This window comes from Oryctolagus cuniculus, chromosome 1 (assembly GCF_964237555.1).
Source record: "Oryctolagus cuniculus chromosome 1, mOryCun1.1, whole genome shotgun sequence".
In the NCBI taxonomy this organism is placed as follows: Eukaryota; Metazoa; Chordata; class Mammalia; order Lagomorpha; family Leporidae; genus Oryctolagus; species Oryctolagus cuniculus.
This window is the reverse complement of record NC_091432.1, coordinates 49,425,388-49,439,097: the sequence shown is the minus strand read 5'-3', so window position 1 is coordinate 49,439,097 and position 13,710 is coordinate 49,425,388. Positions and strand designations below refer to the sequence as shown.

Here is a 13,710-nt window from a genome sequence, read left to right as displayed (position 1 = left end):
AGACCTAGATTGAGTTCCTGACTCTTGGCTTCAGCCTGACCATCTGATCTGTCAGACCATCTCTCTGTCTCTCTGATTCACAAGTAAAATAAATACATCAATAAATACATTGTTTGAAGAGGTTCAGGAAGTGGTGGGATGTAGAAAGGCATTCTGGGAGAAGCAAATCTCATGGTTAAAGTAATAAGCATGGGTAAAACTCCCACCTTCTACTTCTGTCCTCCTAGAAACCATGCTGCTGACAGCAGGCACTTCCTAACGACAGCGTTGGTCCCGTGGCTCTCCTACTCAAAGGCACTTGCTGGTTTCCCCACTGGACATAGAAGGCACCTCTACTTCCGCCTATCTGGGACAGCCTTTTCATTTTGGCCCTCTCTCACCTGCTGAGCCTTATCTCCTGGTACATCCTGGTAGCCAGGTGAGCCAGTCCATCTTCTGCCTCTGGAACTTTACTCAAGTTTCCTCAACTTTCCACACAGGCAAAGCTTAATTTGTCCTTAAAAGCCCAAGGCAAACCCTCCCTCTTCTAAGAAGCCTCACTAGTTTTTCTAGTGTGGAGTTCACATTCCTCTCAGCATTCTAATGTGTTTTAAATCCCTGGCCATCATCTAGTCTTAAGAGCAAGTTGTCTCTCTTTTTTCCATACTTTGAGACTTTCTCAATAGTGCAAGCCCCCAGCTTTACTGCTGGGCTCCATAAAATCTCAGCTGACTCAATTCACCAGCTGCCCTTCCAGAGCCACATGGGGAGACAACCAGAAGGCAGTTACAGGCTGCAAGGATTTGTCCATACTTCCTCTCCAGATTGCCTCAAAGGTGTGCCTACAACCCAAGTGCAGCAAAAGCTGGGATGACTGGGCTATGAGTAGTAAGTGAACTGGATTCTATTTAACTCAACATAGTAAAGTTTCTATTCTGGGACCCCATAACACGGAAGTCATCAACCATCCACATATATTAAGGTAAACTGGCAGGGTAATAGGCTACTACCTAACTCAGGCTACTGGCCCAGTGACTGGATCTGAGAAAGCCATCCCTGTGTCCTCCCACCACTGCCTCTAGCATAAGGAGCCCTTGGTGGCCACAGACTCATCTCACCTTTATAGTAAAATAAGCAGTAATCAGCAAGCACAAACCACCTCCTTTTCCACAGCCTCATCCCAGAACTGTCCTGCAAAGCAAAGCAAAGCAAAGCAGTCAGGGCAATGTCTAAGCACACTGTTCCTCTTCCCCAGTCACACAGAACTTGATCCTGGAACCAAGACTTGCCCATATCCATTTGCTCTTCCTCTCCAAACATTAGTGAATGCTTTACTGATATCTATTCAATGATGGTTTATCACAGAAACGTTATTTTTGTCTCCTGGAAATAAATTAATATATTATAACCCACCCTCTTGCAGAAAGAAAAATGCGAATTCAAACACACAGATCTCCCATTAAGAAAGGAATCAGCTCTTATCAAAAAGGAAAATTTTTGCAAAAAATATTTATTGACTTATTTGAAAGTCACAGTTACAGAGAGAGAGAGACCCAGAGAGATCTACCATCTGCTGGTTCACTCCCCAAATGGCTGCAACAGCCAGAGCTGGGCCAGGTTGAAGCCAGGAGCTTAGAATTGTTTTTTAAGGTGTTGTGCTATACTGTATATTCACTGATGCAGATTAGAACACTGAGCTTACATGGTACTGAGTACAGTCTAAACTGACAATTAATTAACCGAGACAAAGTTCTCATTTGACTAAGCCTAGTTCTCTACCATCAGGGTCCAATTTTGCTGTTGTGTTTTCCTGCAAATCACTGTGAAGAGATCCTCTGCTCTCAAATTGTCTCATAGCAACAATCTTTCTTTATTCACCTGAACAGCAAATCTTTGTTTCTTTAGAATATTTTAGGGGCAGGCATGGTGGAGCAGCAGGTCAAGCCATCGCTTGGGAGGCCCACATTCCATATTGGAGTGCCTGGGATTGAGTTCTGTCTCCATTTTCCACCCAGCTTCCTGCTAATGCACATCCGTGGAGGAAGCAGTGATGGCTCAGGTGCCTGGGTCCCTGCCACCCACAGGAGTTCTCGGCTCCTGACTTCTGCATGGTACAGCCACAGCTGTTGTGGGCATTTGCAGAGTGAACGAGTGGACAGATGACCATAATGTAAGGTCACTGTTCTTCCAGTCCTAGGGAAACCCCTGAGCTGCTTTGAGCTTCAGAGATGGCTGTTAAAATCTGTTTTTCTTGGGCCAGCACTGTAGCATAGTGAGTAAAGACACCACCTGCAGTGCCGGCATCCCATATGGGTACCAGTTCGCGTCCTGGCCATTCAACTTCTGATCCAGCTCTCTGCTATGGCCTGGAAAAGCAGTGGAAGATGGCCCAAGTCCTTAGGCCCCTGCACCGATGTGGGAGACCCAGAGGAAGCTCCTGACTTTGGATCGGCCCAGATCTTGCCATTACAACCATCTGGGGAGCGAACCAGTGAAGGGAAGACCCCCCCCCCCGCCTCTGCTTCTCTGTAACTCTGCCTTTCAAATAAAATAAATCTTTAAAAACATAAAAAAAAATTGTTTTCCTGCTACAGAAGTTTTTGACAGGTTTGTTTTTTAAAAATTGGACAATTTCTAAACTAAGACACATAAGGTTTATCCATCCTCTACTTCATTAAAATGACTTCATCCACTTAACCAGTCTTATTGCCTACAAACTGACCAGATGATGTCCAAGGTCGTGGCATGTGGCATTTACTTGTTTAGAGAACTCTTATCCGCCCTTCCATACCTGGTGCAAACATCACTCCCGTGGGAAGCCTTTCTGAGCCACACTGTGAGTGTGTGTCCCTGCAGCATCCCGTCTGCACAGGCCCCTGTCACAGCAGGGCCAAGGGGCCCGGGCCAGCAGGGCAAGGGTTCTTGCAGTCCCTTCCCTCTCCCTCCACCTTTCAAAGCCACTTTTGTTTCATGGGCCAGAGATGCACATGGAAGAAGTCACTGAGTTTAATTACTTAAGAGAAGAGATGGGCAGATAAAGGGGAGGGCAGACAGAGCGGACAAGTGGGGGCAGACAGTGGGGCAAGAGAAGGTATCTCCTGACAGCAGATCGAGCCGTGGGAGCTGCCACAGGGAGAAGGGGCTGTGGATACCCACGTGACGTACGATGTTAACATCCTCTGTCTTCCCCAAAAGACCTTACAGAGCCGACATCATTGCTCTTGGTTTTTCTTCTTTTGTTCCCCCGCTTTGGTGTGTGTGTTGGTGGGGTGGGGGGTGGGGGGTACTAGAACAGGGAAGAGACTGGGCCGGAGGACTGTGTGACAAGGGAGGGAGGGCAGAAACCACCTGTTGTTCATCTGTCCAAACCTGTTGTGAGAGCACCGAGAACACAGCAGACACTTGGGGAAGGGATGAACGAATGGCAACGAAAGAGGGCAGGAAACAGAAGAGGGGCTCACATCCTGTTCACGGCCAGATGCCCACAGGCAGACCACCTGGGGTGGGATTGGAGATTCAGGACAGCCCCACGTCGGGAAGGGGCGGAGATGGTACTGAGTGGGTGTGGGCGCGTGAGGCGCTGGCCGTGGTGCTGAGGCCTCTAACTTGCAAGGAGTCTGCATTACTCGGAGTCAGAACAAGCAGGTTGGGGGCGGGGTGGAGGAAGGGAGAGGAAACGGGTGGGGACACAATGAGCTGAGCCTGGCAGATCTGAGATTTGAGGTGCTAGAGAGCTGGATGTGTGTGCTTGACAAAGGGCAGGGAAAGGACAGCATTTTTCAGCCCAGGGATAACAAAGACTCTTTAACATCAGGAAGGCAAGAGCTGGCAGAGGACCAGGAGTAGGGCTGGATTCATGCTGACCCACCCACGGAGGCCTGGGCCACCAACAGCACCAGAGGCCAAAAGGGTGAGGCAGGTTTGGGGATAGAAGCTGTAAAAAACTGAGTACACAGTCCACTCAGACATACCAACAGCAGACCACCAAGCACGCTGGGCAGAATCTACCTGCCTGAGACAAACTCAGCAGCAGAGAGTTGTGGGCTTGGTCCCAGCTCTGGGGCCAGGGCTAGGAGAGGCAGCAGCAGGGCCAGTCCCCTCAGCTTCTCACCTGCTTGTGCAGCCAGCCCCGCACCACCACTGGAACGTTCAGGTTTCTGCGAATGGCCTGGTCCCTCTTCCCAAAGCTGTGCACTTTGTTGCTGGACTTTATGATCTAGGAAAAAAGCAGACTTCAGCTCTAGCAGTGGGGATTGCAAGGGGGGCACAAAAAGCAGTCGTATTTTAGGAGGGCTATCGGCTCCTCTGCCTTGTTCTAAGCACCCTCTGATCAGAAGACAAGTGGTGAAACAGGGAATAGTGTGCACATGGCCACAGCACTCTGATTAAAAGGCAAGCCCTAGACTTGGCAAGTCTCCTGGCCTGGTCACAGGGGAAAAATATTAAAAGCATTTTTCAATCAATTTTTACCACTTGCTGGATAGCTTTCTGGAACACAGTCCCCATAGTCCTCTCCTATCTGGGTTCATTCTTCAGCACCCTGCCCTGACTCTGTACGCGGGTGGGTTTCTCTGTTTCCTGATCACTCATCCCAAATCTTGAGCACAGAAGCCTCTGGGCCCCTCCCAGAGGCACCCTTCTTTGGTCTGAGGTGTCACAGTATCTGGCCAGGCTCTAACATACAGCCACACATGAACACAGGGCACCCCCCGCCCCCGACACAAGCCAGGAAAGTGAAGAGCATGTCCAAAGACCTAGACATCAGTCACCAAGGGACATAGCCCTTCTTGGCTTCAATTTCCTCATCTGTTATTTGGGGAGACTACTTCCTATGGGGCTCTCCCCCAGAACTATGGTGGAGATTGAATGGGCTGCTGGTTACAAAGGGGCTTGGCAAAATAGAAAAGAGGGGACAGAAGGAACAAGCAGCCAAGAGCTCACCTTGGGTCCTGGCTTTGCCTCCAGGGTGGACGCGGTCCCAGCCGTGGACGTCTCGCTGACCATGCTGGACGGTCTTTGGTTTCTCTCTTGCTTTGACATATGTGGGCTTTGCCTGTGAGGAGACATAGGGGAAATGGGAGGGGGAGGTGGTAAATGCCAAGAGCCAAGCTACGAGGTGGGAAGTGGAGTCTGAGATTTGGCTCAGGTTGGGACTGGTTGCTGGGCCTAAGAATAACCCAGTGCCATCTTTTGGAGACCACCTGACTCCAGACTGCAGCCCCTGTGCCTCAAGGAACCAAAACAATGACAGACGGACACATCTCCACGGGCAGACAGTCTACTAAGGGGCTGTCATCCTTGCTTGTTGTCCTAAGATCCCGACACTCAATCACTCAGGTGTCTGTGACAACTGCCCCATGATGGAACGGGCATTCATGGTCACAGCACTCTTCACAGCAAGCAAGAGCAATCCATCCCCTTACACGTACACACACCCCTCCATTTCCCTGGCTCCCTAAAGAAGCTGTTTATAATTAGTAACAAGAAACCACTTGCGCACACGTCCACACCCCCAGATACACACAGAGAATGCTTACATAAACGCCAGTGGGGCTTGCCTCCTGAAATAGACTACTCAACAAAGAGTCCTATTCTGGGAACATTCCAGTTGCCCCAAAATAGAGCCATTGGAGATTTAACCCCTTGTGCCACGCTTGGAGAGCAAGAAGAAATGAAGCATGCTGCAGGTATCAATGAGGCTTCCCCATTAGCATCCCAGCAACCCAACGTTGCCCCATGACGGCCAGTGGTCTGGGAACACCTCAGTACTGACGCAGAAGACACCAGACAGCATCCTCACCTGCCGCCACAGAGCCCCTGCATCTGCTCGTCTCTCAAAGCAGCAGTGACAAATGCCTCGACACAAATCCAACACCTGTCCTTGAACAGCTCGAGGCCCAATTGCAAGACTCTGCCAATTCCAGGATCAGCAAGCGTTCCTCAAAGTGGAAGTTTCACTGTGCGGAGGCTGGGTTTCACTACTTTCCTGATAGACAACAGGACCCCAGCTGCTGGAGACCTGGCCACTGCAGTAAGCTGAGGCTGTTTGTCCGAAGAGCGCAGAAAGCCTACTTTGGAGCTTTGGAGGCTGGGGGCCAGGCCCCAGAGGAGATGGAGCTGGAAGATCCTGGCAGGATGCAGCTGAGGACGAAGCACTCTGGGTATCGGTCACCAGACTCACAAGTAGAGAGGTGCAGGGGGGGGAATCTGTGTCCTTCAATGGCCACTGCTGCTCACAAGGACCCAGGGAGCCTTCCTGCGCCCTGAGCCAAGCTGCAATATCCCGCACGAGAAGGAAAGTTCTCCGCAGAGACAGCCGTGACCACGGAGCTCTCAGAGCAGTGCCAGCCGCGGGACCTAGAAGCAGGCGCCAGCTCTCCCAGGGAAAGGGCTGAGTGGGATGCCCCGCAGCTGGAGGTGCAAGCCCCACCAGGCAGGAGGATCGCTGGCTCCTTATCAGCTCAGGCACTCATTCCAGATTTCCCACCCCCGGCCTCCATCCCAGGCAGACTTTTGTTGCCGCTTTCGCAGGGAGGGAGAATGTCACCACGCTCTGCCCGCTCCCCGCTGGCAGAGGCTGTGTGCAGCCTGGGGGTGGGAAGGGGCTCTGAGAGGCTGCCTTGTCCATCCCCTGCCTCCAGGCAGAATCATGTCCAAAACAGCTTCCTGGAATCTGGTCCTGCCTGACTCTTGAGATTCCCGGAGTGGGAGACGAGCAGAGTTCTCAGGTTGCCCGGTTACGGCAGCTGTATCCCTACACTAAAATTCAGGACACGAAGACCAACAAGAAAAAAGGTTTGTTTTGGATTTCATCAAGTTTAATTTGCTCCCACATAGGTACTAAGGGAGGCTTATTATAGAATATATGAGAAATATAAGAAAAAGTTAAAGAGGAGAAAGAGTCACCCCTAGACCTGCTCTGCAAAGGAAAACCATTTGGAACACTTGAAATGTTTCCTTCTGCTCTATTTTCCATGCCTATTTGGGATTTTGCTTTTCTTTGGGGGGAGGGGCACTTCTTTGTTCATATACAATTGTGGGTCATACTATTTTCATGATTTGGAATCTTGATTATTTTAAAATATCATAAACATTTTCTCTGTTATTTTTAAATCATGCACATCATTTTTAAAAACTGCATCCTGGCCGGCGCCGCGGCTCACTAGGCTAATCCTCTGCCTTGCGGCACCGGCACACCGGGTTCTAGTCCCGGTCGAGGCACCGGATTCTGTCCCGGTTGCCCCTCTTCCAGGCCAGCTCTCTGCTGTGGCCAGGGAGTGCAGTGGAGGATGGCCCAAGTGCTTGGGCCCTGCACCCCATGGAGACCAGGATAAGTACCTGGCTCCTGCCATCGGATCAGCTCGGTGCGCCGGCTGCGGCGGCCATTGGAGGGTGAACCAACGGCAAAGGAAGACCTTTCTCTCTGTCTCTCACTGTCCACTCTGCCTGTCAAAAAAAAAAAAAAAAAAAAAGAAAAGAAAAGAAAAAAGAAAAAAAAGAAAACTGCATCCCATTCTATCAATAGATATCTCATTCCTTCTCTATAGGACAAAGAAAAGACTGGATTTGCGATTAGCCCATGAAATCCACGAAAAAGGCCACTCTGGCCATTCTGTCATGTTGCAATCATGGGTCCTAACTTTGGACCTCCTCACCGCCTGCATTCCAAGCCTCTGTCCTCTCCCCACACCAGCGCTTGGCTCAGGAGCCTCTGCTAGCCAACAACACAGAAAGAAAGATGACCTAGGGAGCCGGCTGTGAACAGACTGCAGCCAGAGAAGGACTGGCTGAGGCCCCAACACTGCACATGGGTGAGGGGAGGCGGGAGAGGGGAAGAGGAAGAAACAGACAAGTCCCTTCTACAGGCACTGCACTGCTCCGCCACACCCAGAGCACGCTGGTCAGGAGGTGTGACTAAAGCACTGCCTGAATCTGCCCCAGGAAGGGGCCTGTGTGGTCTCCCCAGACAGCGAGCATGTCCGCACCAGGAACCCCATGGGCAGCTGGAACAGCACCCAACTCAACACCTGGCCACCTCGGACCTGGCTCTCTGAAAAACAAGGCACATGCCACTGCCCCTTCGTCCAGGGAACAAGGCCTGCCGTCACAGCACGTGCCTCTGTGGCTCACAGCCTTTCAGTCCCTCCGAGACGAGCAGGACTTTAGGAAATAATGACAGCCTATCCAGAATTACAACCAGCTGAAAAACACGGCGGTGACACTCGGCAGTGCCATGCGATGTCCTAAAAACGAGGACACGAAAAAAGTTGCAAAAACAACTTTCTCACTTGGCTAAAAAGAGAAACAAACAAACAAAACTGGCTCTGATAGAAATTTCTAGAAGTGGTTGACCCCCACTGGTGTGAGCAGGGGGCAGGGCGTCTGTGGTATGTGTGTGTGTCCCTCTTCCCAAAGAGACTGCAGTGAAAGGGATAGGACACGGTTCACCTGGTGGCGGCCATTCCAGCATGTGTGTTTCAGCCACTTCTAGGCAGGAACCCCGCAGGACAGACACTGGTTTCTCCTCCACGCCTCAGACTGACGGTGTATTCTTCTGCCAGCTCTCCCCTGATAAGCATCCTCCTCCCCAGAGAAGCGCCCCTGCCCCTGAGCGGCTGTGAAAGGCCCTGGGTTCCCAGCAGCAAGCCGTCAAACACGTTGAGTCACACAGGTCCCCAAGACAGGGGGAGCAGCAGACTCTTGGTGCAGTTAAACAACGTCTATTAACTTAAAAGCCTGCCTGCCAGGTTTCTGTGCTCTCTGGACTCCCCAAGTCCAGTGGGATGATCCGAACAAAGACCTCCCTTTCCTTGGCCTGGGCTACATGAATGCCGACTGTTCTGCTGGCGGGGTGTGGGCTGAAGTTCAAAACAGTGAGCTAGAGCTTTAACTCAACTGCCTCCCAGCTGAAACAAAGGAAGTGATCAGGACTAGAGGCAATCCGGCTGCAGAAGGCAGGCAGAAGAGGACTGGATTCAACCCTGAACTTTAGCAGGGAGGTGTCAGGTGAGCCCCGGCAGTAAACCACTTTCTCTGTCCTTCAATTTCCCCAGCTATAGAAGGAGCTGTGTTTGCTTCCTGCATATCCAGAACCCAAAGCTTATTACCCTGTCAGAGGCAGTAAAGAAAGGGAGGTTATAAATACGGAAGCCATTTTTCCTGTTTATCTGAGTTTGGTTCATCGGATTCTCTGCCTTTTCTCAACCCACAGTGAGGACTTGAACAGACTGAAGTCGGAATACACCCAGACCATTCTCTATGCCGTATGTCACAATAAGTAGGTCGCTAAGCCAAGTGTCACCAACACTCAGGGACAGCTACACAAGGTTAAGCAAGCAGAGGGACTGAGCTGTACCTGTGGAACCTCCACACCGGGCCATGCACTGTGTCTGCATTATTTCAGCCCTGTGGTCAGTTTCACTGTCTCTGCTTTATAGATGAGGAACTTGATGCTGAGAGAGAGAGACAGAGAAAAGTATGATTTGCCCAAGACAGAAGCTGGACCCCCAACCTGGACTCTGCCACCGAGAGATGCTCCCCTGCAAGTCCCCAGGTCTGAGACAGGAAGGATTTGCTCTTCTCAGCCCCAAGACCAACCCCCAAGCCCAGGGCATCCTGGGTTGGAGGAACGGCCAGGGGTGACAATAACTGGCTGTCAGTCACGCCCCCACAAGACCCATCAATTCTCTGGGCTCAGTAACCATTTTTGCAAAATGGGTTGAGAACTGCGTTTCACCTCCCAAGTTAGGTAGTCTGAAAAGACATTTGGAAACCCATGAAGTGTTGCATGATGTGAAAATCACTTCTGTGTCTATTACCAGCAGAGACCCCCAACATTTAAATCCCAGCTGCACTTTACATCCAAGGCACTACTCTCCAGAAAGCTTCCAGTGCCAAATAATTAACTTCTAACCAACCATCACGTCCTATCAACACTGCTCCCAAGGCTTCACCGGGGACCTTTCAAAGCGCAGTGCCCCATGACTGAGGGTCACGCTCCATCCCCCACTCCCACCCCAGCACAGCAGCAAGGCGAGAGCGTTAGAAAGCTGTGGAGTAACAGGACTCTCGTATTGAGGAGGCCTCATTTAGCAACACCCATATCCCATTAGCTTCAGGGAAAATGGGCCCCAGATTCACGCTCTGTCCTCGAGGATTCGAGAGAGTGCACACGAGCTCAGCTACCACCAGCGGGAGAAGGGAGAGGCTCACTCACCAACACCGGTGGCTCTTCCAGGAGCTTGCAGCCACTGACCAAGGGTTTGGGCAGAGCCATGCACAATGAAAGTCAGAAAATAAAAGGAAGCTCTTGTCCCCAACAGGCAGACACCTCCACAGCCCGATTTCGCAGAGCCACACACAGACCGCCAACGCGAGCAGTAAACTCCCAACACCCTGGGGGTGGCTGTCTGACACTGGTTTCCATTCAGCAACTGGGGCCTCATTACTCAACTGTGGCTTTCCGCGTTCCTCTCCCTCCCCCTCAACGCCTGTCTTACACACAGGCTCCACCCCCTCACCTGGCAGGAGAAAACCTAGTAAGACTTGTGCCTCCCCCACCCCAACCAGAGCCCTGCACTCGGCAGGAGCCCTGCTCTGCGGATACCCCTTGGCCAGTGTGTTCCGTGCCTGTATCTGTGCAGGGGGAGAACCACACCTTGATCTCTACTGCTCCTTCCATTGCTGCCCTGCTCCGTCTCAGTGATGCCACCGCGGGGAGCCCTCTGCTAGCCTGGATGCTCCTGCTGGCCGGCAGGGCAGCCGCTTCTCTCATTGGACAACGGCATTTTCTCACGGAGCTCTGAGCGCTTCCCAGAGTAGGGGGAGGTCCAAAAGGAAAGAGGGGAAGTCACAGGAAGACACCACACTGCAGCCTGCACGCAGCAGCTTCCCTTCCTCACACGGCCAAGCCAACACTGCAGCATTTTCACCCGGCACAGGCACAGCTGAAGCCGTGGTTGCTGGCTGGCCATGGCTACACTGCCAGTGCCGATGCCCTTCGAAACGTCCGCGTCACAGCCAAGCCGGCACCTAGGTGCTGGAATGAACTAAAGGCCCCATCACCTCCCCTTCCCCTACCTGTGAGTGTCACACATGTCGTCTCCTGGTCCAGGCAGGAAAACTGAACAGTCAAGTTTCTGCATCTGCTTGCCAGGTGTTTCCATTTTCCCCCAGTTCAGCTGCTGCCATGGCAACCAAATGCAACAGGCAAAGCTAGCCCAAGACTGGCAGTGTCTAGAGACAAGGTACTAGCTGTATCGGCGGCAGACGGTAACACAACAGCCTCACAGCCCCGGGCTCAGCAGATGGGCAACAGGACAGCTCCTTAGGGAGCTCAGGAGTCCTCCCTCCCTTCCCGCTTCCACTAACTTGTGGCTGCAGGAGAGACAGGAGACAGTTATCTCCCAGCAGCAGGAAGACACCCCACCCGCAGGCCCATCGTGAGCACGCGCTCTACGACCTGCAGAACGAACCCTCCTGGCATAGCAGTCAAGGACCAGGGCGAGAACGCTTACCTTCAGCAAGGCAGTATCTTCTGAAGTGCTAGTCTCCAAACACCACTCATTGCATTCCAGGCAATTCCAACTCGTGTTTCCTTTCCAAACAATCCAATGAGCAAACTGAAGGTGGCCCAGATCCCAATGAGAGGGACAAGCCAAACTCAGTGGGATGCCTGGCAGGGAAGGCCAGGCTAGGGTCCTTTCCAAGTTAGGAACCTCCAAGGTAATCCTGCATGGCTGGCAGCTGGCTTCTCGGCACAGCAGCGGCTTCTGAACTTCCAAAGCACAGTCTCTCTCTCACCCGAGGCCCCACCTCAGTGCGAAATGCTTGACAGAGCCTGGGGATCAGTGTACACAGCCTGCTGTCAGTCAGCCGCCAGCGTCACCGCTCAGGAATGCTTCTCTTCTCTTCCCCAGAGCCGCAGAGGCGTCTGTCAGCGGCTCCCTGGGCAGCCCAGCACGGAGGGGAAAACACTCCTGTGCGTGAGCACCAAACACTGGAACCACACCCCTGGAAGTTCCCTGTGCAGAGGACTGCCCCCTTCGTAGGGCCCTTGTGTGCAGCCCTTTAAGGCACAAAGGGTCCGGCTTCAAGCTTGCAATTCAAGAAAGTAAGAATCAGGAAAGAGGCTTGACGAGAGCACAGCGATCCAATCACTAGAAATCAAACTATATAATAAGAAAAAAAAATGGGCCGGTGATGCAGGCATTTGGTGCCAGAGCTGAGATGCCAGCTGGGGGAGCTAGTGGCGTGGCGTGGCGTGGCGTGGCCGGTTACGCTGCTGCTTGTGACACTGGCATCACCTGTTACAGAGCCAACTCAAGTGCTGGCTGCTCTGCTTCTGACCCAGCTCCCTTGCTAATGCACCTGGGGGAGGCAGAAGACGGCTCAAGTACATGGGCCCCTGCCACCCACACAGGAAACCAGGATAGTTTCTGGCTCCTGACTTTGGCCTGGCCCAGCCCTGGAGGTTGTGGCCCTTTGGGGTGGGAACCAGTAGATGGAAGATCTCTTTCTCTCCTCTGTCACTGTGCCTTTCAAATAACAAAAACAAAAAAATGCCAAAAATGGGAAACCTACCTCCACCACAGGAATGCCTGGTTTGAGTTCCGGCTCTACTTCTGATTCTAGCTTCCTGCGAATGCAGACCAGGGTGGCAGCGGGGATGGCACATGTAACTTGAGAGCCTGCTACTCCTGTGAGAGACCCAGATGGAGTTCCTGGCTTCTGGTTTTGGTGAAAGCCCAGCCCAAGCTGTTGGTAGGCATTGAGGAGTGAAACAGGAGATGGAAATCTCTCTCTCTCTCTCCTTCCCCCTCTTCTGCCTTGCAAAAAAATTTTAATAAATAAGAAAATTGGGAACATTTTCTGGAGGAAAAATGACCAAGGAGACTTGATGTCATTGAAGCAAGCATGAAGTTGTTACAGATCAAAGTCCACTACAGCAAATACAATTGTAATTAAAATCTCTGTGTAGTAGATGCCTATTCAGTTGGCACATTGTCTGAATATGGACAATGAAGACTTGCCCCTGAGGATCGCTGAGAGATGCAGTATAGTACAAGGTATTTAGAATCATAATATCTAGGGGCCACCGCCTGCAGTTCGGCATCCCATATGGGTATCGGTTTGAGTCCCGGCTGCTCCACTTCTCATCCAGCTCTCTGCTATGGCCTGCGAAAGCAGTAGAAGATAGTCCCAAGTCCTCTGGCCCCTTCACCCACATGGGAGATCTGAAGAAGCTCCTGGCTTTGGATTGGTGCAGCTCCAGCTGTTGCAGCCAACTAGAGTGTGAACCAGCAGATGGGAGACCTCTCTTCCTCTGCCTTTGCCTCGATATAAACTCTACCTTTCAAATAAATAAACCTTAAAAAAAAATCCTGTCACTCACTAGCTGTGTGATCTTTGGCAAGACTCTTAATCTCTCTGTTCTTCAGGATCCATAATAATAATGGCATCTTTCCCACATAGCATTGCTTTGAAAAGCAAATTTATATATATTTACATATGAGTATTATCACTTAGAAAAGTATCTGGTAATAGTAAAGTTTCTAAGTATCATCTATAAAAATGATTATCATTAAGTGGAAAAGTCAAGTCTTCCTCTAGGAGGTAGATCACTATATTAAAGATGACCTTCTAGATTCTAATAAATAGGTGCTGCTAAAAAGTAGAAAATTATGGATGAAGCTGAAATTTGCCTGCCCCTATTCATTCATTGAGCTCACA

The 13,710-nt window shown here is 51.3% G+C and overlaps 1 protein-coding gene across 17 annotated transcripts in view; it reads right to left on the bottom strand.

The window, feature by feature from the left end:
- Positions 1 to 13,710, bottom strand: part of PLEKHA7 (pleckstrin homology domain containing A7) — a 221,816-nt gene that overhangs the window by 65,744 nt on the left and 142,362 nt on the right. For 11 of the 17 annotated variants that reach the window (XM_070072882.1, XM_051833953.2, XM_051833954.2 and 8 more), the window contains 3 exons: positions 4,921 to 5,032; positions 4,091 to 4,195; positions 1,098 to 1,170 (listed from right to left, as the gene is read on the bottom strand). In XM_070072882.1, coding sequence (XP_069928983.1) covers positions 1,098 to 1,170; positions 4,091 to 4,195; positions 4,921 to 5,032 — 290 coding nt within the window. Of the gene's footprint in view, positions 1 to 1,097; positions 1,171 to 4,090; positions 4,196 to 4,920; positions 5,033 to 5,779; positions 6,242 to 8,427; positions 8,555 to 10,195; positions 10,325 to 11,058; positions 11,091 to 11,495; positions 11,897 to 12,561; positions 12,710 to 13,710 lie in introns of those variants that run through there. The other 6 variants (XM_070072914.1, XM_051833964.2, XM_070072886.1 and 3 more) reach the window with 6 other exon arrangements.